At 39.9% G+C, this 26032-nt stretch overlaps 1 protein-coding gene across 4 annotated transcripts in view; it reads right to left on the bottom strand.

Moving 5' to 3' along the window:
• FAT3 (FAT atypical cadherin 3) overlaps nucleotides 1–26032 on the bottom strand; it is a 639398-nt gene that overhangs the window by 88111 nt on the left and 525255 nt on the right. For all 4 annotated transcript variants that reach the window (XM_032852827.1, XM_032852826.1, XM_032852825.1 and 1 more), the window contains 3 exons: nucleotides 20501–20640; nucleotides 7149–7424; nucleotides 4509–4719 (listed from right to left, as the gene is read on the bottom strand). In XM_032852827.1, coding sequence (XP_032708718.1) covers nucleotides 4509–4719; nucleotides 7149–7424; nucleotides 20501–20640 — 627 coding nt within the window. The remainder of the gene's footprint in view (nucleotides 1–4508; nucleotides 4720–7148; nucleotides 7425–20500; nucleotides 20641–26032) is intronic.

Here is a 26032-nt window from a genome sequence, read left to right on the forward strand (position 1 = left end):
TATTCGTTCCATCTCATTCTGAAATAGAATGAAAGCTTTCTCTTTTAGGGGTATTCAAAAGCAACTGAAGTGAGTTTTTTTAGTAAAATTGTGAATTTCAGGTCAGTATCCTCTTAATCCATGTTAACAACACCACCACCACAAGATTGTGTACGATGCCACCGTTCTAAATGGATTTTTGCCTAAACCAGTGCCATAGTCTATGTTCCATGTTATGAGAAAGACTTTTGTAGGAGCTGTTTCAGAACATTATACCACAGATTATCCCAAAGGTGGGCTTTGCTACATTTCACCCTATTAAAACCAACTTCACTCCAAACACTACTTTGGTGAGGGGTGGTCTTTTGTTCGGGTCTGAAGGACTCTTCCCAAGCTATTTGCTCTGTAAGTTGTCAGAATATTTTCTGCCACCCTTCTGTTGTTCACCCCCTCATATCCCAAAAGACACACGTGCATGCACACACTTAAAACTAGACGTAAAAATTATAAGGCCGTTCCTCCAATCTGTAACTGTCCCATTCGCTAAGTACCGGCGAGGTTTCTGGTGACGTAGTGAACTGCCGATCATCTGAACCAACCTTAAAACCCCAAACTGGAGGCATCACCCTCCTGAAATTGAGGAACCAGCAATGGGAAACTCAGATGGGAAGGGCTGTGAACCGTGACGCCTCAGACGTTTAGCGCCTCATGTCTGAAACATGCAGTGGTGTGGAGTCTGAGATCGCTGAGAGATGAGGATAATGAGAGAGGAGCAGAGAGTGAGGAACACGAGGTTTGAAGAATGTAAAGAACCTGGCTGAAAAGTAGTGGACAGTATTACGTGGAATCCTTCACCAAGCTGCTTTTTGCTGCTCTCGTCAGGCTTTCTGATACTTCCCCAAGAGCACACATGCTTTCTTGACTAGATTCTTCTAAAACAAAGTGAAAAATCTTGGTCATTCAGTTATAGCTGCATTTTTTTTTTTCCTGCTCGAAGTACAGCAGTATCACAGACATAGAGATGGTTTAAATGTCATTATTGTTAAGACCAGCTCCCTTCCCGATGGCACTTATATGTATCTCCTGAGATATGCAGCAAATACAGCTGTATACATACTTCTTACAATGTACTTATTCATTAAACTTTTCCATGTCCGAGAATAAAAAACTCATGTTCCTCTAAAACCCGCTTATTTTTAAACAATTAAGTTATTTTATTTTTTAAAAGATTTATTTATTTAGAGAGTGAGAGCATGAGCCAGGAGAGGGGCACAGGAAGAGGGAGAGGGAGAGAGAAAATCCTCAAGCAGACTCCTGCTGAGCATGGAGCCCAACTTGGGGCTCGATCCCAGGACCCTGAGATCATGATCTGAGCCAAAATCAAGAGTTGGCTGCTTAACTGACTGAACCAGCCAGGCACACTCAAGAATTAATTTAACAAACAAGAACAGGATTCCAGCCCCCACACGTGAGTATCGCATGGTGTCCTCTTCGGTGTCAGCATGATAGTTTTTCCTTGCCACCTGAACATGAGCACTTTGTGAGGTCAACATAAAGTTCAATGATCTCATGAGTAAGCGTGCAAGCTTTCAATAAATAATGGAGTTGAACGTGAGTTCAACGTCTGATTCATAGACCCTCGCAAGGAGGCAGGAATCATTTCACATCATCATATCCAAGGAGGAAAATGTAGAGATTGTAGAGATAATGGGGCCAACAGTCAACCCCAACTGATAAATGCAAGAAAGTCAAGTGTGTCTGTGTTCCTTGATTGTGGAGTCCCCCTGCTGCGGAGTCTCCAGCCAAGTCCTCCCTTTCTGCAGACCCAGCACATTCCTTCATGCCCAGCAGGACATACATGGCAGGGACCAAGGGGAGCCAGCTTCCGGTTTCGAGTAGAACTTCATAACTCTGCTACCCCACAGCTGCTCATCTGCCTGGCACACCACTCTGGGCTGCTGCTCTTGGACAGCAGGTCGAAAGTGGGCTCTTGGCCTCTTCCCCTCTTCAACATACTCCCTGCCCATTTTCTTAGCATCTGCTTCTTGCTTCTTCTCTCTGGCTATCCTTGAATCCTCGGAAACTAACGTCTGCTTATTTCCTTGGAATCTACAGCTTTTTGTAGACTTTTGGCAGCTGAGCAAAAGCTGGGCTTATCTTACATATCATGACTTATTTAGAATGTAGCACAGTCTGGCACAAAGATGGTGTTCAGTAAATATGTATTAAATGATTGAGAGGAGAGGTGGATCTAAAAAAAGATTGTTAGTCTTCTGTCTGTATGCCCCTTGGGATCGAAGAGGCTCCTGTTGTAATTTAGTTCTTAGTCCTTGTGTCTCCTGTTTCAGAGCCACTCATGAGCAATTGTGGCATGAAAGAGAAACCTGAACCAAATATAGGAACTGAAGCTCCACACTCAAATATCCCCTTAGTTCTTTGGGCCCAGATAAAAGCTTCCATAGTTACTTCTGAGGCCAGGCAGGGGTTAGGAAGCATACGGCCCACCAGTAAGCAGAGGTTTGGAAGAGAACGTACAGAAAATATACACTCTACACAACCACCTGTCATTTATTTCACAATGTTGTGGCATCTGGGTCCTCCCTCTCTCCTACCAGGATCAGGGAAGGAACTGGCTTGGCCAGGAGCAGTCCAGGGCTTGTGGAGGTCTGTCTGTCCACAAAGGAGCCCCAGGACCACTTGGGACTTACTGTGTACACTGAAATCCTCATTATCTTCCTACACAAACAATCAGAGGTCAGTTTTTTGTTTTGTTTTGTTTCATTTTTTTTAGTTACCGATCATTCCTATGAGTTTCTGGAAATACAAGTTTTCTACAGAAAAGATGTTTTAAGAAAATAACTTTTCTCTCTATTTTTAGTTAGCAGTTAAAGGAATGACGGAATCCCTTGTCTACCCATAGCACCGGGCCTCAGCGTGTGGCTGTGGAAAGATAAGGAAAGTAGTCTTGTCAGCAGGATGGGAAATGGCGCTCCTTCATCTCCTCAGAACTTCCTGATTGGCTTAGAAGTTATCTGCCTAACTCGGAGACTGTAAATAGCCTTAATGACAAATACAAAATCAAGCAGACACCATAGACAATGCTTAGGAAATGCTAAATAAAAAAAACAGAAATCAAACTCCCTACCTCAATGAGCACAGGGATATGGAAAAATGTAGGTGCGTGGATGAATACCAGGAAAAGAAAAATATATCTAAGATTAGGGAAAAACCTGTAGAAAGAGTCCAAAGAGCTCCTGAATCAGGCGATACTTTCTGTGACATTATTTAAACATTTGTGTTTTTAAAAAGAAGCTTCCTTACATTATTTGTGGAACTAGAAGAACAAGGATTACATAATTAAATAATTAAAATTTCCTGTGGTAAACAACAGATGCCAAATAGCACTTAAAAAAATACTGGTCAGAAAAAAAAAATACTGGTCAGGCTTTAGGTTAGAAGTAAATTCCATAAATATCTACAAAAGAAACAGGTGAAGTTGCTTGGGGCACCTGACTGTTTTGAACCACTCTCTTTTATTTCTCTACCTTTTTTTTTTTTCTTTGTATAGAGCTTAGCTTCAACGCTGATAAAATGTGGGTGCCTAATACAGGAAATAGTTTTAGATTATCATTTGTTGCAGTGGCTTTTGTATAAAGAAGATGGTTGGCTTTTCTTTCTCTAATATTTTTTAGTCCCAAACTGTCATTCTAGCATTCATATTTTAATTCAACCACTCACAAAAATGCTCCACATTTAAATCCCGGGAAAGAGGCCTTTCCAGCACTGGCATAAAAAGAGACATCATTTGGCATTATGCACGACAGACATAATGTTGCAGAACATTTTGGAAATATGTGGCTTGAATATTAAAAAAAAAAAAAAGACTGAAGAGGGGAAAGGAAAATACAGCAGATAAGGGATATTTGTAATTGTTAGGTTCACAGTCTCATCCCTCGCTTGGACAATCATCTCTTCTGTCATAAATGTTTTGTTCCTGTCCATCCTCAAACCATCAGGGAAGTATGGTCTGGCCTTAAGGATGTCAAAATTGATTTTAAAAATCTCAGATTTAACAGAATGTGAGCCTGGATGAATTCATCTCTCTGTTTAAGCAGGCAGTTCAGTATTTCCCACCGAGACATGTAGGATTCAATTCATGGAACAGCCTGGCAGCCCCCAAGAGATGGGAGACTGGTTATTTTCGTCTGAGGCCATGGCTTGTTGACCTATCGGTAAAAGCCACTGAGCTTACCGTGCACTTCTTCTCTTTCCTCTATTCCAGAAAAATCCAAGAACACCACCGAGAACACCAGCAAAGGGAACTCTTTCCTCACCGTGAGTGCTGGAAAACGTATTACCAAAAATACCAAGAACTTGATAGAGCCATCATCACGCAGCTGGGGCAGTGGCTTGGCCACACAATGCTTTTGGAGCCATTCCAGGGTGACTATGGGAATTTCACATGGTGATAAACACTGCAGAGGGTCAAAAGCCATGCGTTATGTTGCAATCTGCGCAACAGCTCTCACCTGCTTCTATGGTATATATGAGTTCTGCATTTTCCCCTTTGTCTTTGTCCAGGGCGGTCACTTGCAGAACAGCTGATCCCAGAGCAGCCGATTCAAACACAGACGCTTCATACAGTGGGCTGGTGAAATAGGGACTGTGATCATTAGCATCTTCCACATTCACAATGACTCGGGCCAAGTTTCTTCGATAAGGAAACTCCTGATCTCTGACCTTTAGGCAAAATACAAGAAGTGGTAGGACTAAAATCTTAAATTGCAAGGAACTCACATGGCTATGTCTGTGGCAAACAGAAAATGAGGCAGCTCACAGAAAGTGCTTGATGCAATCCCAGGCACGGGGCAGGGCCACGGTAAGTGATGGTGCTACCAGGGGAGGGCACTAATGGTGAGCAGACTGAGAGTTGCGGCCACACCCATTTCATGACGACTGGCCCGTGGTGTGTGTTCAGCCTGTGTTCGTGGAGCTGCCACAGCACTTTCCTCTGAACCACCGCCCACAGCCGCTCCCTTCTCGTTCGTGTATCTAGCTGCTAATGGAATGGTGGATGGATGCTCTTCTGAAAGGGACACTCGAATGTTCAGTGAGAGAACTCATAAATGCAAAGCAGGCATTGCCCTCCATTCATTCATTCAACAAACATTTATTGTCACCTATTATCTGTCAAGTCCTGGCTTCACTTTGGGGGTTCAGCAGTGATTCAGATCTGGTTCTTGCCCTTCAGATGCTAACAGGTGGGTGGGGGATAGAAACAAGCAAATGGGTAGGAGGCCTGGTGGTGAGTGCCGGAATGGAGGGAGTCATAAGAAGCAGATAACCGGGCACTCAGCTTCTTGGAAGAGGTAAGAAAAAAAAGTAGAAATGGCTAAATGGTGGTGTGGGCAGCATGTTTCAGGCAAGGACAGCCTCCAAGGCCAAGGCCCAGGACTGAGAGAGAACACTGATTCCCAGGAAAATGAACCAAACCTTAGTTTCTAAAATGCCAGACTCCTCCTTGTGACTTCACCGAGCCACCTAACTGCTTTAAAGCCTCCCCTGGTTTGCATATGCCAGAAGGTTGCAAATAATCAACCCTTTAACCCTCACTGTGTGATTTTGCTATAATTTTATGTTGCGCTAATCAAATGTGTGCTTTGCGTTTGTTCAATTTTAGACTCCATAACTTCAGAGAGATGTGGAGAAATTAGAAAGCAGACTGAGGAGAGCCATCAAAGTAAAAGGGCTTTTCAGAAATAGTACCTAGAAGGAATGAGCAAAAGGACTAAAATGGCTTAGCACGGAGAAAGGCAGCCTAAAGGACATGTTTGCTCTAAATAATCCATTACAGCCATGACGAATGATACAGGGTGACCAAACTGAATTTTGAGTTTATTAAGGAAAGAATGAACAGAAATGCACTGAGTTATGAGGATGGAGTTAGTCCTTGGCATACGGTTTCTGCCCCTGAATAAAACTCATGCAAAAACAACGGGGTGAGTGTGCTCAGTCCTCCCGCCTGTAGACTGGCCTTCCACACCCAGGGACCAAGACCTCTGTATTTTGGGATTATTGAGACCTAGGTCTGTTCCAGTGGAATGTCCAAGGGTACAGGAGTTTTGTCTCCTTCCCATTCCCAGGGTTTAGAATGGTGCTTGGTACTCAGTAGGCGCTGGAGAAATATCTGTTGAATGAATGAGAGGGCGGGTCTAATCGTCCCTCTGAGTCCCTCTTGCTCCTCCCACCTGGGGTGGGTGGGGAGGGGGGTGGTGGTTCTCATCTGGAAACCGCCAAGGGCATGGCTTCCTTCCTCTGGCCCAGGAGTGTTTCCAGACTTGGGGAGAAGGAAGAGTAGTGCTTAGAGGAACATCACTTTCAGCTGCTGGGAAACTGGTAGCATCTTAACGTGTTTTAAAAGCAATCAGTACCCGAGGTTTAGTCTGTGTCTCAAGAAACTTAGGGGGTCTGTTAAGCAGGGGCTGTGCGATTTCCCCCAGGTTTCTTGGGTGGTCAAAGGGCCAGATTTTGGTCAATAAACTAGTCAAGGATGTTACTTATCAATTTCTACTTCTCATTTATGTGAACTAAGAAAATTCCATTTTAAAATTAAAGCAACTTCCACATAATTTGGAGGTCCCATGAACCCAAATTCAGACTTAATGAACACTCTCCGCAGGCTTTGGTATGTTTTGAGATCTGTTTTGGGTGGCAGTATTTATGACTAGATCCAACGCCAGTGCAGTAAGTAATAAATCAGTCTTCTAAATGCTTCCAAGGACTGAGCAATGCATATTTTGAGTAAATGATTACCCTTGTGATTAACTTCTCAAGGAACTTCTTTTAAACTTTTCCACAGAATCTTCTGGATGAGAACCAATATCATAGCCTGGAAGATTTACCGAAACATGGCCTGTTCCTTCTCTTCCAAGTCAGCCTGTCAGCAGCCACTGTTGCAGAACTCATCTACTCTTTCAGTCAGGCAAAAATATCTGGTCACTCCAGGAGAGTAGCCATTTTCCTCAGGGAGATAAAAAGGCAGAAACGAAGGTGGCCCTGCTATGAGAAGACCAAATTCACTCCTACTTACAACATTTAAGGGCCCCGTACTTCTGAAGACCAAAGGTGAAAGACTGTGTTAGGAGAGCACAATAGCAGTGTGGTCCTACCATGATGTTGAGGATATGCTTGTCCTGGGCCTCGTGGTCCAGCCTCTCAGCAGTGTAGAGCACGCCAGTGCTAGGGTCAATCCGAAATTTCCTCATGCTGGCCGAGTCGATGCTACTGTGGACAGTGTAGCTCAGTTTGTGCTTCTCGTCTCTATCTGTGGCTTCAATCTGCAAGATCTCTGTATCTGGAAGCACGTCTTCAGAGATTGTGACATCGTAATTCGGCTGAGAGAATTCTGGTCCATTATCGTTATTATCCAGCACTTTGATAAATACCTATAGTTAAAAGAAGACAAGAGTGATGGTGAATGCCAATTCACTCATTGCTAATAAAGTGGCCCCCTCCCCCTCTCCTCCCTCCACGTCCTTGGAGCCCAGCTTCCAGTAGTAACTATCTCAATATGTAGGAAGATCTCATATGAAAACATTCCGTAATTACAGGCTGACAATAAACCAGTAGTTCACATAAGCAGGAACATAAACTATGAGCTAATCAATATTCTCACTATTAATTGAACAGCTGAGACAGGCCCCTGGGAGTGATAAAGCCACAGGACTATCTCAGGCATAATGTAAGAGATCACAAGGTGACCTTAGTCTGGTATGTTTCTATTATCTTAAGTTTTATTATGAGCTCCTTCAAGTGGATGCAACATGGAAACAGTGATGGGATAGTAAGAGTAATAATGAGGCAGAGGAAGGGGAAGCACAAACACAGGTGTGGTTTTCTCAGAGCAATCAGAACTCAACTGCAGGGGCCCCACACAGTGGTTCTTCTTCAAATGGGAGACATCTGGCAGAGAGCATGGTACTGATGATGGTGAAAATACGGCATTCCCAAGTTTTTTTCTTTCTTTCTTTCTTTTTTTTTTTTTAAGAGTTATTTATTTGACAGAGAAAGAGAGAGTGAGCACAAGCAGGGGAAAGAGAGAGGGAGAAGCTCCATCCTAGGACCCTGGGATCATGACCTGAGCTGAAAGCAGACCCTTTACCGACTGAGCCACCCAGGTGCCCAAGTTATTTTTTTTTATAAGGCATTTTCTTACAAAACATCTCAGACAGACATAAATAAGTAATAGTAATAAAATAACCAAGTCATAGTTTAATGAACCTTCACATATTCATAGCTCAGCTTTGATGGTGATCAATTTACGGCTAATCTTGTTTTATACATGTACTTATTCATCCCTGTCTGCTCCCCATTTTAGTTTGAAGCAAATCCCATCCTTTCAGTATGTATCTTTAAAAGATAGGGACCCTTACTATTAACACACAAACACATACACACTACCATTACTGCACCTAAATCAAGAAAACAATCATTTCTTAATATTAAATATTCAGGGTGTTCATATTTCTATAATTATTTAGGGTGTTAGGTATATTTATAAAAAGAAACATATTTTAAAAAATCAGGACATGTAAATAAGGTCCAAACATTACATTTGATTGGTATGTCCTTTAATTATCTTTTAATTTATAGGTTCTCCTTTTGTCTACTTTTATTTCCTTGCAATTTTTATGTTGTTGCTGCTGGTGGTAAACAAACTGTACCATTTTCTCTTTAGGTGTCACAGCCCAAATTTGGCTCATTCTTCCCCTTTATTTTGTTCTCCATGTCCCTTTGTTTCCTGTATTTCTTACAAACTGCTTGTTTGATCTAGGAGACTTGATAAGATTCACATTCAATTTCCTTTCTCTTCCTTTTTTTTTTTTTTGACAAAAAAAAATCTCTAATGGTTGAGACAGTATATTTCCATCTGGATATATATGATATCTAGTTATCATCCTTGTTTTGTGGTATTAGCAACCACTGATGATCATTACAGAGATAACATTTATTTATTAAAAATATGAAATGGTAATGTTTTATTCCTCATTTCTTAGGTAGAGTAGTCCTAAAAAGAAACCTCTTTCCAATTATGTGGTTTATTCTGAAAGACAATTTATGTAGTAAAGTCATAACTAATATTTCATTTTTTCCCTTTGTTTACTATTTCAAAATAACAAATTGGTTCTCCAACTCATTATTTTTTTTTTCAAGCATCAGTATGAGTGCATGAATTTAATCACAGATGATATATTTCTGTCTGTTGCAGGTACTATACTTATAATGCACGAATGGCCCTTCCTTGGCCAGTGGGAGCCTCTTCAAGTTGGCTCTTGAGATCTTTTGACACAATTCTTAAAGTCTTTGATAGCTTCTTTACTTTCTAATAATTGTTACTGGTGATTTTTTCCAGGGTCACCTTGTACGTTTTCTGACCCAGTCTTACATCATCCATTTCTCTCTCCAAAAATCATTGATTTCTTTTTAGTTAGAAAATGGTGCTAGGAATGATCATGGCTATTGGATTTGCTATTGTATTTAGCTTTTTTCAGTGGACGGTCAGCAAAGGACTTTTGTTGTTAATAATCATTTCATGAGTTCATACTGACACTTCCAATTCAAAATTAGGGTATCATGTTTTTTACTTAATCTCATTCTTTTTATATTTGTATCCCATGCTGAAACCCCAAGCTAAAATTTCTCATGCTGATAGACATCATCACAATAATTCACTGTTTTATATGAAATACATGCACACAAGCCTCAAATTATAATACAATATTGGTACTGCAATTACATTACAACTATGATCATTCAAAAGCGATTTAATATTATTTTTAGTTCTTTTGGTCTTTGAGATTTATTGCACTAGGGATATATAGTCACATTAGTATGTTTAAAGTCACAGAAGAGTTCTTCTTTGTATAGCTATGCCATCAACATATAGACGTTCATTTGCTTCCATTTACTTTCAAATTTCAAACTTGTTTTAATATTGAATTTTGTTTTACATTATATGTGAAAGTACCAATGTCAAATTTACAAAAACAGTATAATTAAAGTAGTTTAGCTTCTATCTCTTTCCCCCTCATCCTATTCCCTTCTTTTCTTATAGGTAATGATATTTTTTAAAGATTTATTTATTTATTTGAGAGATAGAGACAGAGGAAGTGTGGGAGGGGGGCAGGAGCAGAGGGAGAGAGAATCTCAAGCAGACTGCCCTGAGCCTGGAGCCCCAGCTTGATCTCATGACCCTGAGATCATGACCTGAGCCAAAACCAAGAGTTAGTTGCTTAATTGACTGGCCACCCAGGCACCCAGCCCCCAGGTGCCCCTGGTGAATGATTTTTAAAAGTTTAATGTTACGTTTTATCCATCTCTTTCACTAATATAAACATACTGTATACATTTCCCCAACCCCTGCCCCCCACACCCCGGGCACACCGACATGCTATGTCACTTAATATCATATCAGTGATTCTCAATTGAGGATGACTTTGTCCCTAAGGGGATATTTGGTAATATCTGGAGACATTTTTCATTGTCCAGCTGGGAGCTGGGGTGTTCCTGGAATCTAATGGATAGGGGGCAGCGATGCTGCTAAACATCCTACAATGTACAGGCTTGTCCCTCGCATCAAAGAACGATCTGACCTGAAACATCAATAGTGTCACTGTTGAGAAACTGCATTATCGTATTCTACCTTTTTTTTTTTTTTAAAGATTTTATTTATTTATTTGACAGAGAGAGATCACAAGTAGACGGAGAGGCAGGCCGAGAGAGAGGAGGAAGCAGGCTCCCCGCTGAGCAGAGAGCCCAATGCGGGGCTCGATCCAGGACCCTGAGATCATGACCTGAGCCGAAGGTAGAGGCTTTAACCCACTGAGCCACCCAGGCGCCCCTGCATTATCATATTCTAAAGACTAACCCACACCATACAGAGATACTCTTCCAGTGAGTAGGTGGGTCACAGTTTATTCAACCTTTCCCCTATTGATGCTCATGTAAGATGTTTCCAATTTTCACTCTTAGAAAGAATGAGCAAAGAGAAGTCTTGGGCTCGGGTCTTTTTATATTATATTTGGGTCCCTACAATTATGAGTGTTGGATCAAAGGATAAGTGCTTATATAGTTTTGTTAGTTATTTCCATATTCCTCTTCCCGAAAGTTTTATTAATTTGTATTCCCATAGCAATATATAAGAATGGCTGTCTTCCATAGCTTTGCCAACAGAGTACATACTCAAACTTTTGTATTTTTTGCCAATCTGATGGATAAAAAATAGCATTTCAGTGTACTTGTAATTTGTCTTTCTCTTATTATGAGGATGAGCATCTTTTCATATGTTTAAGAGTCATTTGCATTTCTTTTTCTGTGAAAATTATTTATATCAGCTCATTCTTTTATGGGTTAGATGGCCTTTTACTTCTTTATTTTTGGAAGCTTGGTGATATAAATTGCAAATATGTTTTCAATTTTTGTCACTTAACTTCATTTTGCTATGGTGATTTTTTTTTGCGGGGGGCATGCAAAAGCTTTTATTTTTATTTTCATGGAATTGAATACATCAGTCTTTTCCCTTATTGTTTCTGGAAGCTGAGTCATAGTTTAGAATATTTTGTACACTTTCAGGTTACAGGTGAATACACTCATTTTTGAAAAAATAACACTTGCATGTTTCCTTTTCTTACATTCTCTACTCCATTTGGAATTTTTCCTATATTATGTGAGGAATGGATCCAGTTTTATTTTTTCCACATGGCTTTCCCTTTATTTTAATGCCACTTTTTACAAGACCATCAAATTCCCACTGATTTGAGAGGCTTTTATTATATGCTAAAGTTACATATGCAAATGGTATATTTCTGGATTTTCTATTGTATTTCATTGGTTTATTTGTCTTTTCATATGTCAATATAAACTATTTCAATTACAAAGGCTTTACAGAATGTCTTAACTGGAAAAGTTAGGTCCTTTCTTTGTTCTTTTTAAGGGTTTTCCAGGCTATGCTTGCTTTGTTGTTCTTCAAAATGAATTTTATAATTGACTGGTATAGCACCTGACAAAAAATTGATAGTGTTTTAAATTGCTTTATGGCAAAAGGATAGGTTAACTCTAGGAGAACTGATCCTTTATGATGGCATCTTCCTATCCAAGGACATAGTTTGTCTTTTTTCATTTATTCTGATCTATGGTTTCATTTTTCAGGGATGTTTTAGTTTTCCTCAAATAGGTTTTTTTTTTTTTTTTTTTTATAAGAATTATTTATTTATTTAAGAGACCGAGAGAGCATGTGTGCACGGGGAGGGGCAGAGGGAGAAGAGGAGAGAGAGCCTCTCCAGCCAACAGCACTGTAAGTCATGCCTGAATGAAGCCCATTGAACACACATATTTTCTCTTAAGGCACATTACGGCCTTCTTGCACTTGAGAACACTAGATTGCACTTCAGTACTACGTTTTGGGGTCTTTCAAATCGTAAGATTACCAACAAAGAACACAAAATGCAAAAAAATGTGGCACTGAATAGACTGCAAACAGGACACCTGTACATAGTATGAGAACTGAGACAAGATGGCGGAACATTACCTTGTTCAACAATAGCAGGGAAAATATTTTTCTGCTCTGCACATGTCAGGAAATGAACACAAGGGTGCTGAGAACATTGATTTTGGGATTATAGGTAAATTTCAGAGATCATCAATGCATACCCAGCATCTAGCTCAGGGATGGATACTTCACAGGCACTCGATAAATATCATAGTTAAATATTTGGTATCTTGGTACTTGTAGATACCTTAGACATAGATTGAGATACCGAAATTTTATCACAAAATCTTTGATACCACAGATTTTATTCTCTTAGGCCATGATCCAGGTGAAATGATGATTATAAAGATGATGATGATCATCATAATATTAATAGTATAATTTAACAATAACAATGACAACAATAAAACTATTAGACATTGTAGTAATAATAGTAGCAGCAATTAGATCAATGATGATATACTTCCTTTTATTTTTATAGTACTTAAAAAAAGCTCCTTTATTTTTGTCGCGTTTTCTTGAATTGGGGACCATCTTAATTATTAAAAGCACTGAGGGGTGCCTGGGTGGCTCAGTTTGTTAAGTGTCTGACCCTTGATTTTGGCTGGTTGTGGGATACAGTCCCATGTCTTGCTCTGCGCTGGGCATGGAGCCTGCTTGGGATTCTCTCTCCCTTTCCATCTTCCCTTGCCCTGCCTCCAGCTCTTGCATGGGTGTGAAAGGACTCTCCCAAAAACAAAACAAGCCAAAACAAAACCACCCAAACTCATATATCCAAAATGCACAAACCCCAGGGAGTCCATGTTGAAGGATTACATTTCTTTTGCCTTTTTCTTTATAAATTTTATAACACAGATTGCTTTATCTCATCTATTTGCACTGGCTAATACTTATAGCACAATGTTAAATAGTAGTGAAGACTGTCACCTTCTTGTCTTATTACTGCTAGCAAGAAAACTTTTACCAATTCTCCTTTAAAAGTAATATGCAGGCATTTGGCTGCATTCTACAAAATTATTTACTTCTTAAAATAAATGTGGTCAGACCACGGCTCCCCCTATACATTTCTGCACGGTCATTCACTTTGGTGCATATGAGCTTTTCTGAGGAAGAGAAAAGGGCAGTGCTTTGACCTCTGTGTCAGTAAGACTTGTCCACAGAGTGAGTCTGACATGGGAGCAAGATTTGCCTGGAGTTTATGGCAAAAAAAGGGGGGGGGAGGGGCAAGAAGTGTGCTGTGAGTTTTAGGTATTGTTTCTAATCTTCACTGTATTTGGAAGTCATACTAGATTCTTTGATTGCCAATTCTTCCTTTTAAAAAGTTCAAGTTAACTTAGTCAAGATGCTAAAATATTTGTGTTCACAGAAGCAGTTATATTAATGGAATAAAAAAGCCTTTCCAGCCAGCAAGGCTGCCCTGACCTTCACAAAGTTTCTAAGTTGATGTGCTCCTGAAAAGCTTGCCTCTTTCTGCTTGCTTTGTCTTGAGCCTAATCTATAGTCAGAACAAGTGTTTCTCTGTCAAAGACTTCCTTTTCCTCATTTGCTTTTTATTTCCCACAGTTGGGGCCATTTGTGAGCTCCTGAACTAACAAACAAAGCAAAGTAACCCTCAAAGATGGTAATTGAAAGGCCTAAGGAAGCACAATGGAATCAAAGTGGGAGGAAACCTGAATGTAGGAAGTCTCTTCAGAGCTGGATTCAATGCTGCTCTCCACAAACACTTTGGGTTTTGCAGGCTCATCGAAGCTAAGTTTGGGTGGATGCCAAGCCTGGCTTTACAAAGTCTCATGGAATGAAGTGTCCATGGGGTGTGTTAGAGGGTAAGGCCTCCGTCTTTTATGAGAACCAATTAAGTCTTAAATTACCGAATCTCTGTTGTGCCCCTCTTGGCATTTCAAAACCATACTTAAAATACTCAATGGTTGTTATGTCAGAGGTAGTGCCCCTTGTAATCTCCCCAGGTTTACAAGTTTTGTTTTTTGAACGTGTATATAGAAAAAATATGTCGGTATATGTTTGTTTAACAATGTATCAATCCATATCATATATATGTCTTAAACTTTATGGTCCCCAGGGTATTAATGGGAAAAATGAGAATCAGAGAAGTCAAAGGGTGTGCCCAAAGTACCAATGACAAGGCTAGACTTAAACTTGGTCATATGGAGTCAAATTTGACACTCATTCCATTATACCATTTCCATATACCCTCAAATTATATACACACTAATTATAAAAGCACTAACATGTATGTGAACAATTACATGTGCAAATATTTATGCTTTGCTATATGGAAATCCCAACTGACACAAGAGATAATTGACATGATCATTGTCATTTGGGGAATATTAATCATAGGATTATTCTAAATAGAAAGTTCCCTGCTGCCTTTAAAATTGGAATCCATCTTCCAAAATTGATTTACTTGTAGGTTGTTAGGCACAGATCTATGACATACAGTGAACTTTTATCATTACTATTTTTTTTTAACAGAAAGTCCCACCTTGAGTGCTGTGAAGTGTGTAAACCTGGCGATTCACAGACCTATACCCCTGGGGCTAATAAAACATTATATGTTAAAAAAAAAAAAAAAGTCCCACCTTAGGTTTGGCCTGCTGTCTTTTTTTTTGTTTTTTAAATCTCTATGTAATTGTACTAGTTCCAGTATTTTCCTAATGTAACTGTATAAGGAGGCTCATGGCTACTTCCTTTCTCACCTACTAAGAGGGAGATGACACTAAAGAAGAGAAGTGAAAAGCTTTGACAACGAAGGTATCCTTTGGGAGTTCCTTCATCTAGGGAATCACGGAGCAGCTTTGGCAAAAGGATTCATTCCTACCCTCACTGGCCTTTAAGCAGGTATAAGGTAGAGGGAAAGGATAAGACAGAGGCTAAGTCTTCGGGACAAAGTCTGCTTTTTGAGGAAGGAGGCCAGTTAGGAACTCCCAACATATCCCTTAGAGACAAAAGAATGGAATCCTCACAGCTGTGGAGGGCAAGGTCAACCCAAGGAATGCTAACCAGGCTAACCAAGGCTAACCAAGGCTAACCAGACCTCTCAGCCCCAGTGCTTACACTCTTTGGTAGAAAACCTCTCTGGCTCATTAACTCAATTAACTGCTTTTGTGGAGCTGAAGAACTTTGGAGATTATCTGAAAGAGATTTTTAATCTCAGGTTTGGCTATGGAGCATACAAATACAAGCTGATTTTCATATCTTTATAAATCAAAGCAAGACTTGAATAAGAAAAGCATATTAAAATCACAAAAGCATAAATCACAAGCCCCTGAATCAAATCAATGTAATTTTTATATTATTATTTGGGCATGAATATCTCTGCTGTCTTTCATGAATAACAATGAAAGTCACACACACAGTATCTTATAGCTATCAGGTATATTATTCCAATTTTAAGTTGATGATTAGACTAATAACACCTGCATATGTCCAGCACACCACAGATCTTGAGATAGCTCAAAAAATCTTATTTTATTCTGATAATAACCTATGAAATATGGAAGGTGTTATCCCCATTCTACAGAAGAAGCTGAGTCTCACAGAGACAGTACTACATTTCATGAAAACAAAGACAAGAACTGGTTCAGTGCTGACTTGAACTTGGGTCACCTGATTCAAGGTTAGTGCTCCTTCCTTTATACCAGATGCTTCCACTAATGAATCATATATTCTGTATAGAAGTGTAGGGAAAATTTTCTGAAATCTGATTTTGAGAAGGAAAAGATGGGTTTGGACCTCTTTACCTATGTACACCCAGGATAGCCACCCAACCCATCTGTGTGCCAATTTCTCACTAGAAAAGTAAGTGTAGTGATAATACTTGATTTAACTATTCCCAGTAAGACAGGAAAATAAAACAAGAAAGAAGCTTGGTTAAGTCTCATTGTGCAAAGACCAAGGATTATATATTACTATATATTTCTATCCATGGTCCTTTGGAAGAGCCGTGTTCTGCATTTATTTAAATTTGTTATGAAGATGCAGTAGCTCAGATGGACTTGATAGATGTATGGGGAAAGTTTTTAAAACCCGTAATTTCTCATTCTTGGTAATGTGTGTCCCTGTGGCACATAAACACATCTGGCTGAGTGGAGGCTCTGAGGAGACTGGGATATTTTGCTCTCTCCCCAGCATGGCTGGCTGGCTATGAGACATTCTACTAGTCACAGGTGGCACTATGTTCCCCATGCAGCAATCGTAACAGGTGTCCCCCTCATAACCAGGAGAGCCAGGTGGGTTTCTCTGGCTAAGTGTTCTAAGGTGGCTACCTTAGAACAGGTAGCAAAGATTTACCCTTGCTTTTGAGAGGCGGCTCAGGGCGGTGGTTGAGAGAGAAGGTTCTGGAATCTAGCTACCTACCTCTGAATCCTGATCTACTCAAGTTACATAAACTTGCTTTGCTCAGTTTCCTTTTCTGCAAAATGAAGATGACAACAGTTTCTTATTTCTAACATAACAAATGACCACAAACCTGGTTTAAAACAACACCCATTTGTTATCGCCTGGCTTGGTTAAGTCAGAAGTTTGAATATAGCGTGGCTCACTTGTTCATGAGACTCTTACATAGAGTCCCACGAAGCCAAAATGAAGAGGTCAGCGGGTATGTGTTCTTTTCTGGAAGTTTCCGGGGGGTGAGTCAGCTCCAGGCTCATTCAGGTTATTAACCAAATTGAGTTCCTTGAGGTGAGAGGCCCGAGGTTCCCGTTTCTTTGTGGGCTGTCAGCTGGAGCCCCTTTCAGCCCCTCAAGGCTACCTTCATTCCTTGCTATGTTGTCCCCTCCCGACCTGAACTAGTGATGAGGTTTCAAATCATCTCACATTTGGAATCTCTGACATCCCCCTTCGATGCCTCTCTTCCTATGCCAGCTGGAGAAACTCATCTTATGTGCTCATTTAGTACATCTGAATCTTTAGAACTCGAAATTTGCAGAATCTTTTTATATTCTGTACTCACGCTAGGGAATCTCAGTAAGGAAAAGGATGTTTATTTGCCACCAGGAATTGTAGCTCTGAGGCACAAGAATCCTACAAGTTGGGACAAAAGAACAAAAAGGAAGATGAAGGGAGGGTTTTCATGTAGACACAGAGATCCCTGAGGCTCTGATAAAGATGACATTTGTGAAGTGAAATTCTACATGTTGTTTCTGGCTGAACTGAAGCTCTTGTCATAGATGTTTTATGATTCCAAAGGAACAAAGGAGAGAAAAGTTCCCAAAGGAAAAACTGAACAGGTGTTTTGGGCTACAAAACATTGATTTAGTTATATGGTGAAGGGTACTGTTTGATGATGGAATCATGAAGTTGGCCTTGGGTCATGAGCTGGAGTGTGCTTTAGTGATTTCTAAAAGAAATCTAGAATGCCTTTTCTTTACCAAAACATCTTTTTGTAATAATGTCCTTGATACTGAGGGCTTTGACTAATTGAGAGAACTCCTTCTGTCTTTACTGTCAGAGGTGCTGTGGCAAATGTGAGCAGAGGCCTGGATTGACATGGGCTGGACAGGGACTGGGTGGGTGTTCAGGCCCAAACACAGCCTTATGGACAGAGTAATGGTTTTCTGGTGATAATAATGATGACACACAAGTTTATACTTGGAAATGGTTAGTTCTCACTTCTCACTTCTTGAGACCCTGGAGACACAGAGTGACTTGGAAGGTTTTGACAAGAAAATCTTTTGCTATCCTTCATTAACCTACTCAGCTTGCCCTTGCCAAAGGAAACCTCCAAGTTCACCCCCATTCTCCAACTTTCCCATCTGCTCTGGAGATATGTATGTTAGTCTGAACTAAAAATCAGCCAAAGTAGGACTTGAACAATGTGTACATTCAAAGTCTGATAATCTATGTTTCCAAGTTAACTTTTAAAGAGTGTGTGCCTATCAGTCATCTGGTTTTAAAATTCTGAATCACTGTGACCTCAGGCATCTAGCATAGCTCCTAGCACATGGTATGAACCCGAGAAATATTTGTGGAATACATGCTGTTCAGTGATTTCTCATCTGGTCCTAATGAAAATCTAAAAGAAAAGTTTCATTGATAATTTTTTTTTCAGTTAACATGAATCAGTTGTGTGCTTTCAAGATCCAGCATATCCACCATGCAGACCCTGCTAGCTGTGTCCCACCTACCATTTGCTCATTCTTCGTAAACTTATTTCATATGTATCTGTAACATTCTGGGCACACACCAACTTACCGTTTCATTCAATTGTTATAAAACCCTGGAGAACAGTGTGGGAATGAATATGGCTCCATGCTCTATTTGTATTTTACTCAAATCCATCTTGTGTTTTTAAGTGGTGCTAAAAAGTTGAGGTTGACTATGCTAAGAACTGGCGAATTCCAAAAGTGAATGAGCGATAAAGACTTAGCAATACTGAAAGTGGGTTGTTTTGTCTTAGTCTTTGGGGCTTGCTTTTAGATTGAGTCCCTAGGATCCCTACCGTGCTGTCTTTTCCAGGGGTCTGTATTTTAGCCTTGAAAATCCTCTAAAGCAGTGCAGATTTAAGTAGGACAGCCATATAATTTATTGTCCCAACTGGGATAATTTTAAGAGTGAATGGGATAATTATTAGTAGTTACACTGGTGCAACAAGTGTCAGTGGGCATCTCGCAGGTAGTCAGGGCTGTACAGTCGTCCTAGGGAGAAGACGTGGATTGAAGGATACAGAGACATCACACACTGGCTGCCATGTCTCCTGCACATGATGGCCCCTTTCTGGGGGTCCATTAATTTGAGTGAAAAGTAAAAGGTAAAGGAAACAAAGACAAAAAGTAAAGAAGTAAAAGTGAGAACAAACCCTACTGTTTCTTTAAAATTTCACTATTTTATGATTATGCCCAGCCTCAAAGGAGAAAGTATCACCGTATTTTTGAAACCACTTCAAACTTAGGGGCAGCACATGAAAAGATCTTCCTCTCTCCTTTTTAAACCTGCATAGTTACAAGAGCTTACATCACGTTTTAAACAAATTCATACTTGCTAACTTTGGGGTTAGCAATGATTTCATCTTCACGTCCTGAAGCATTGCGTTGAGGAGTCTCAGAGCACAATTTGGGCTGAAAAGGAGAAGGACCGTGATTGATGAGTGATGGCATCTGGGGTTGTGAGAACAGGAGAGAGAAGTAGGGAGAATGGAAGGGGTATAGGACAGGTGTGTATGCCAGTCCTAATATAGAAGACAAAAAAAATCTTGTATTTGGGGTAAATCTGCCCCCGCTGATATCTAACACTGTTTTAGTTTCACCCAAAGATTTTCTTCTCATCCTTGCTCTGAATGCTATTTCATCAACACTCACATGCCAAAGTCCGAGCAGTGGTCCTCACTGCTGGCTGCTTGTTAGTTAGAATCCTATAGGATCTCTGCAGGTGGGGCCCAGGCTTCACTCGTTTTAATACCCTATGCCCCACGACCAGGGGATTCCATTGGGCAGCCGGGATGAAGGACCACTGGCACAGAGACTAGAACCAGAGATGGGATGCAGGGCACCCAAATCTCAGTCCTTGTACTTAATGAAGTCTGTGTGACCTTGAACATATCACTCATCTGAGTTTGTGGAATTAACTTGGACTCCTTGGTGTGTCTAGCTCTAACTCTCTGAGACTGAAAAGTGAGAAGGTGAAGAATATAATGGTGTGTTGACTCAGATGATGTACATGTCCTCTTCTATGTAAATTCAAGGAAAGCTGACTTTGTTGTCTAAGAAAGAAATCTACAGTCAATGATTAGGAAGAAAATACATATCACTCTACCATGCATAAACAGTCACAGCTAAGTTATACAATATCATTGATAGAATCCTTTCCTAGGTTGTTCTCTCATATGCTTTTTTTTTTTAATAACAGTAGAAATCCATGGACAACATTTACAAATTCCAATACATTCTTTAATCACTTGCACCACTGACATTAGCAGATCGTTGGGCATTCTCACCATTTAGTAATTTGACATCTTACCTGAGTGACAGCAACATTTGTCCCATCGGTGACTTCCACACTCATATTATAGATGGACCTCTGTTCTGCATCCAAAGGTTTTGCAATGACAATGGTCCCAACACCCTTCTCTGCGTCAAAAGAGCTGTCAAAATTCCCCCCTGATGATTTCACAAAAACAACACAAAATTAGCATATCTGAGAAGTTATTACATCTATTGAAGCATATAGCTTTAAAGGGAGATCTCATATAGAAATATTTTTTGACAGGCATCCCCATGGTTCAATTTTATACATCTTAAATGGGACCTCTTTATTTCCAACTTAATTTGTATTTCCAAACACAGCCTCTACAATGCATTACAAATGTCACAAAAAAGAATGTATTGCAAAGAAAAACCTCAGCACCAATGTTAAAGAAGTAAAGCATAACCTGACTCAGTAAAATATTTAGAAAGCTTAAGGCCCTCCAACCCCTTGTGGTTTTTCTGCTAAGAATTTCTAGACCTTTCTGCTTTTTCTAAAATAGATTAAATTCTAAGTAAATAAGTAATCCAATTATTAACAAAACTGTGTAGACATTCTTAAATCTAGGATTGATGGTAAACATTTGGTTGATAGAATTCAGATTCCCTCCAGTAGATGTCAGAAATAAAAGTATAAATAGTAGAAAATAAGAAAAAGGACAAAAAAATTGAGTTTCAAGTAAAAAACTTTGTATCTGCAAGTTGGGGTGTTTATAGAAAAAAATTTTTTTTTGCCATTTTGACAGTGTGAATTATTTTTGTCCCCCAAAGGTAGCAAGTTTATGGGAGATTTATAAAATGAAATCTGGAAGGAAGTAGAAGAACACCTCAGTTTATGTGACATCACTCATAAAGCAATCAGTACAAAAGTTTAAAAAACTTTCCTCCCTAGTCTGTTGGACCAAGTACAGCCCGCAATCTGTGAATAATGTGCAAAGACAACACAGGCTATTTTGAAATTACTGTAGCTGTTTCCATCTCTGAACTAAAATGTGGTTTATGATCTTTCCCAAAATGATTTTTTTTTCTTTTTAAGGAGGAGAAAAGATAATGGTATAAATGCTGGACTGACTTTAATTAAATATCAGTACATGTTCACAAGTTCTATTTATTTTAGTCTGAAATTTCGTGATGTCAATTAATTTTGTTCTTGGATAGTAATTTTATTTAGCTACAGCATAGAGGGCAATGCTTTCATTGAATTTCATATTTTAGGAAAGAAATCTTGGCTTCTCTAATGTTCACCATACTCTGCATTTCATTTTGCTGATCAATGAAAAATACCATATACAATTTCTATGATACTACAATTACAAATGAGTGAATGACTTCAGAGAAAGGAGAATTTTACCTGAATTAGTAGAATGGGATGTATGGTGACACAAAATAAATCATATGGTTTTTAAAAAAAAAAACACCGGTCATATATATTTCAAATACTTATTGCTTGCAGCTGTCATATACTCTTAAGATTATTTAATTGCTAGAGAGAACATAATTGCCCTTGACATTTAATTAAAGTTATGGAGATACAGGGGGACCACAGAATTACTTGGAGATGATATATTTTTCAAAAATTTTATCTAAAAAGAGACTCATCTTCCAATTAATATCTTTAATTGATTTACTGAGGAGCACTTAATGTTAACTCCAAAAAAAAAAAAAAAATCTTTTGAAGAACCAGAGAAGGAGAAAGGGGAGGAAATCAGGGAAGCAAACCTCAGGTCACTGTGTCTCTTTCAAAGGGAGTGCTTCCTGTTGATAACTACATGAAATAAAATGTAAGGCTGTTTCAAGCACCTTGAACTACCATCCTAATGAGCAAAGAAAAATCATTTGCTATCAACTAGTACATTCTGAAAAAAAACTTTGCCACAGAAAGTTTCAAAGGAAGGACATCAAAGACGTCAGACCTGTGTGGAAGGGTATACTGCCATTTCCTGGGCTGTTTTGGGTGGGTGCTACTTCATATTTTAAATCACATTTAAAATAATTTTTCACATGTTTTCCTAACCAGGTTGTTTACTTTCTTAAATATGAAAACACATTATTTTTTTTGGGGGGGGCAGGATTAGGATCTAGGAAAAGGTCATCTTTCTATGTCAATTAATTTCAGAAGGTGGAAATTGGTAGGTCAGGGCAAAAGAGAAATTATGCAAATTATAAAACTTTGGTTTGCTCCCGTTTAAAGATGCATGAAAATGAAATGTAGAGAACAGACAAGCCAAGATTTCCAATTTCAGTTCCTGTTTAAATGGGGCAATCCTATGTGCTCTCTCTCAGTGCCTGGATGCACATTTTCCTCAGGGCCCTGTGCTGAAAGACATAATCATTTCATGGGCCGAGTGGCATAAAAATTGCATAGTTTACAAATGGCATATAGATTGTGTTTTCTTATTAGTCATTTTTCTTTCTTTTTTTTTAAGATTTTATTTATTTATTTGACAGACAGAGATTACATGTAGATGGAGAGGCAGGCAGAGAGAGAGAGAGAGGGAAGCAGGCTCCCTGCTGAGCAGAGAGCCCGATGTGGGACTCGATCCCAGGACCCTGAGATCATGACCTGAGCCGAAGGCAGCAGCTTAACCCACTGAGCCACCCAGGCGCCCTTATTAGTCATTTTTCATATGAAAAAACATTTTGGGCTACTTTTAGGGTTGTGATTTTTTAAAGTTCTCTCTCTGCTGCTGTGTGTGTGATTGTGTGTGTGTGTGTGTGTGTGTGTGTGTGTGTGTGTATCTCCCTCACACCCCGTTACTGTTTCCAATACTCTAGAAACTTCTAAAAGGGTGGGAAGTAGACAAATGAAAAGCAGGTCAAGGCGAGCTTGAGAGATAGGGTCTGTGAAGTGTCTCTCAGCCCGTCAATATGGTGAGCAGCCTTTGATAGTTGCTTCCAGAGCTTGTGCTCCGAGTTAAACCAAGATTGCATGCGAAAACAAGGCTCCCCAAATCTTCCCTCGGTTTTAAATTGAATTTCTGACAAGGGAGGCAGAATCTAGACCAGCAGTGCACCATCAACCCTCACATGATTTAATAAGCTACCACTTAGGCATCCCATTTCATGAATGACTCCGTATCTCTCCCCCAGGGCTCATTTCTCAGGCTCCCTTTTAGCCTGAAAGGTGATTTCATTTCATAGGGAACCACGTCCAATTCATCTGGGGTGAGACTATCAAATGGAAGGAGTCCTTTTTCACTAGCAGCATTCCGTTTCAACAAGATGTGCTTCCTCAGAGCCAGTAACACAGCATGCAAAGCCAGAGTGTGCTAGTGCAGCAGCGTTAGGCTAAACGAAAGGTGGGAACAGGGGAGGACACCGCCGAGCTGGTCTGAGCTTCAACAAAGTGGGAAATTAGAAAAGTCACAGCCTGAGTGTTGCTGCGGGGGTGTGCGGCAGAGATGGTTAAAAGCGAGGTTGTGAACAGCCCACATAACAGATAGTTCATGTCAGGAACATGGCTCTGTGACCATTTTTGGTCAAGAAGGGTGTAATAGAGTAAACAAAGAGCAGAAGAGGAGGGTTGGATTTCTTGGGTTCTCAAGTTAAACATAACAAGTCAGAATATCCTAAAAAGCTTCAAAAATGGGACAGGGGTGAAAATACTTGAAGCCAGCAGTTACTGCTTGAATATGCTGGGCAGCAGGGCACTGGCCTGTGATCTGGTCAAGCCTTTCTTTAAAGAAGGGTACAAAATGTCACCATGTCTCCATAATGAGATCCAATGGTGGGTACCCTACCACCTCCCCTTTAGAGAAACTTCCAGGCCCGGCCCCTAGCATATGATTCCATTCCACTCTGTGTGTAATTGTAAAAACACCAACCGAAATCTAGTAGTCACCAAGGCGGGGGGAGTGTTATGTGAGAGGCTTCCAAAACACCGAGCTGCTGCATCTCAATGAATTAAGGGAGTCGTTCACAAGCTGTTCATTCAAGTTCGGCATGTACGTCGAACTTAAGGAAAAAGGTTAAACACTGATTATGGTTTGATCATGAATAATTTTCTGTCCTGGAATGAAGCAAGCACAATATGGGGCTGAAAAGGATATTTACATGGAAGGCAGGAGATGCTGGGTAGAGGTCAGGAAACAGTGGTAGGAAGGAAAATCCTTCTAGAATCTGGTTTAAAATTCATTTTCTTAAAATAATTGATGTACAAGGTGCTTTTGGCACTTTTTATTATTTCGCTGAAACCTCTTCAGATGTGCTCCTATGGTCTGTAATGTCACTACGGAGAAAAGGGAGGGCTTTGGGGGATCAAATTAGGAACAGAGTGCAGAATAGGAGAAATGAAGTATTTGAGGTCCACTGAATGTCTTTGAGCAAATGCTACTCTAATGGGTACGCAACTGTGTTAGAAATGGTACACAGATATGGCTTCTCTCAGGAGGGCTGGGTAAGAGTTTTGTGATAAGGAAACATGGTTGCTTGATTAGAAAAGACTCAGTCTATAGTCAGAGACCAGACCTGCTATTACCGCTACCAAAGAGTTTCACTTGCCCACTTGATCCAACTCTAAAGGATGGCTCCACTTGGGGACAAGGCTCAAGAAGGGCAGATGTAAGCTCATTTGATGAAAGCAGCCCAGAACCCAAAGTCTGTAGGAATCTATGACCATGTATGAACTAAGGTGATCTTTATATACCTACAACATGTACACAGGTCTTTTGGCTAGAGCTGGACCTATGTGCTAGCTTGCACCATCAGAGAATTGTTTCCAAGGAAAATTTTTTTAAGTGCTTACTGTCTACAAGAAAAACCATTTTTCTAACCGAAGTACCAAGTAAAAAGCAAGAAGAATCGGTGGCAGCATCCGCCATCAAACTGTGGGTGAAGTGGAATTGTTTGAAGTGTGTAATAATGGTGGTCTTTACAATACAAATATTTGCCACTGGGATAAGGATATGTGGAATGAGCTGCGAACCAGATTGCGTGCACATTAAAAAGAATGTAAATCAAGGAGCTGCTGGGTTGAATCATAGTCTCCTGAGAAGTGTGAAGATATGTGATAAAAACCACAAAGGATTATGGGTTATTTTTGTTCCCTTCATTTCTCTTTTAACACAGAGAAGGAACATGCTGTGCATTGGGCTGTTTAAACACAGAACAGCTGAACTTTATTGTGTTTCCTTTTTTATTACAGCTTTCTTTACTGGGTTACAAGTAGGGCTTCTGTTTCTCGAAGCCGAAGAGTGTCCCGCTACATAATATTGTAAGCAGTGGTCTCTTCGGAGGAACAGGAAAGTGACTGGCTGATCCGTGGTAAAGGGGTACACACTTGGGAATGAGATCTCGCTTGCTATAGTTTTTGTGAATTTATATTACGGTGGGAGGAAAAGGAATGCAGTTAAACAAGAATCGGGTAGATCCGGAAATATGGAAATGAGGAGACTCCACTCCCAGTGGGAAAAGCATGCAGAAACACTATTTCTGCTTACTTAATGAAAATTCGTTTGTTACGGCATCTGTAAACTTTAAGTGCTAGGCCAGGATGCTGAATGCTCTGGAATGTCTGTATAGCTGTCTA

Source organism: Lontra canadensis, unplaced genomic scaffold (assembly GCF_010015895.1).
Source record: "Lontra canadensis isolate GAN:19392208 unplaced genomic scaffold, GSC_riverotter_1.0 scaffold7, whole genome shotgun sequence".
Lineage (NCBI taxonomy): Eukaryota > Metazoa > Chordata > Mammalia > Carnivora > Mustelidae > Lontra > Lontra canadensis.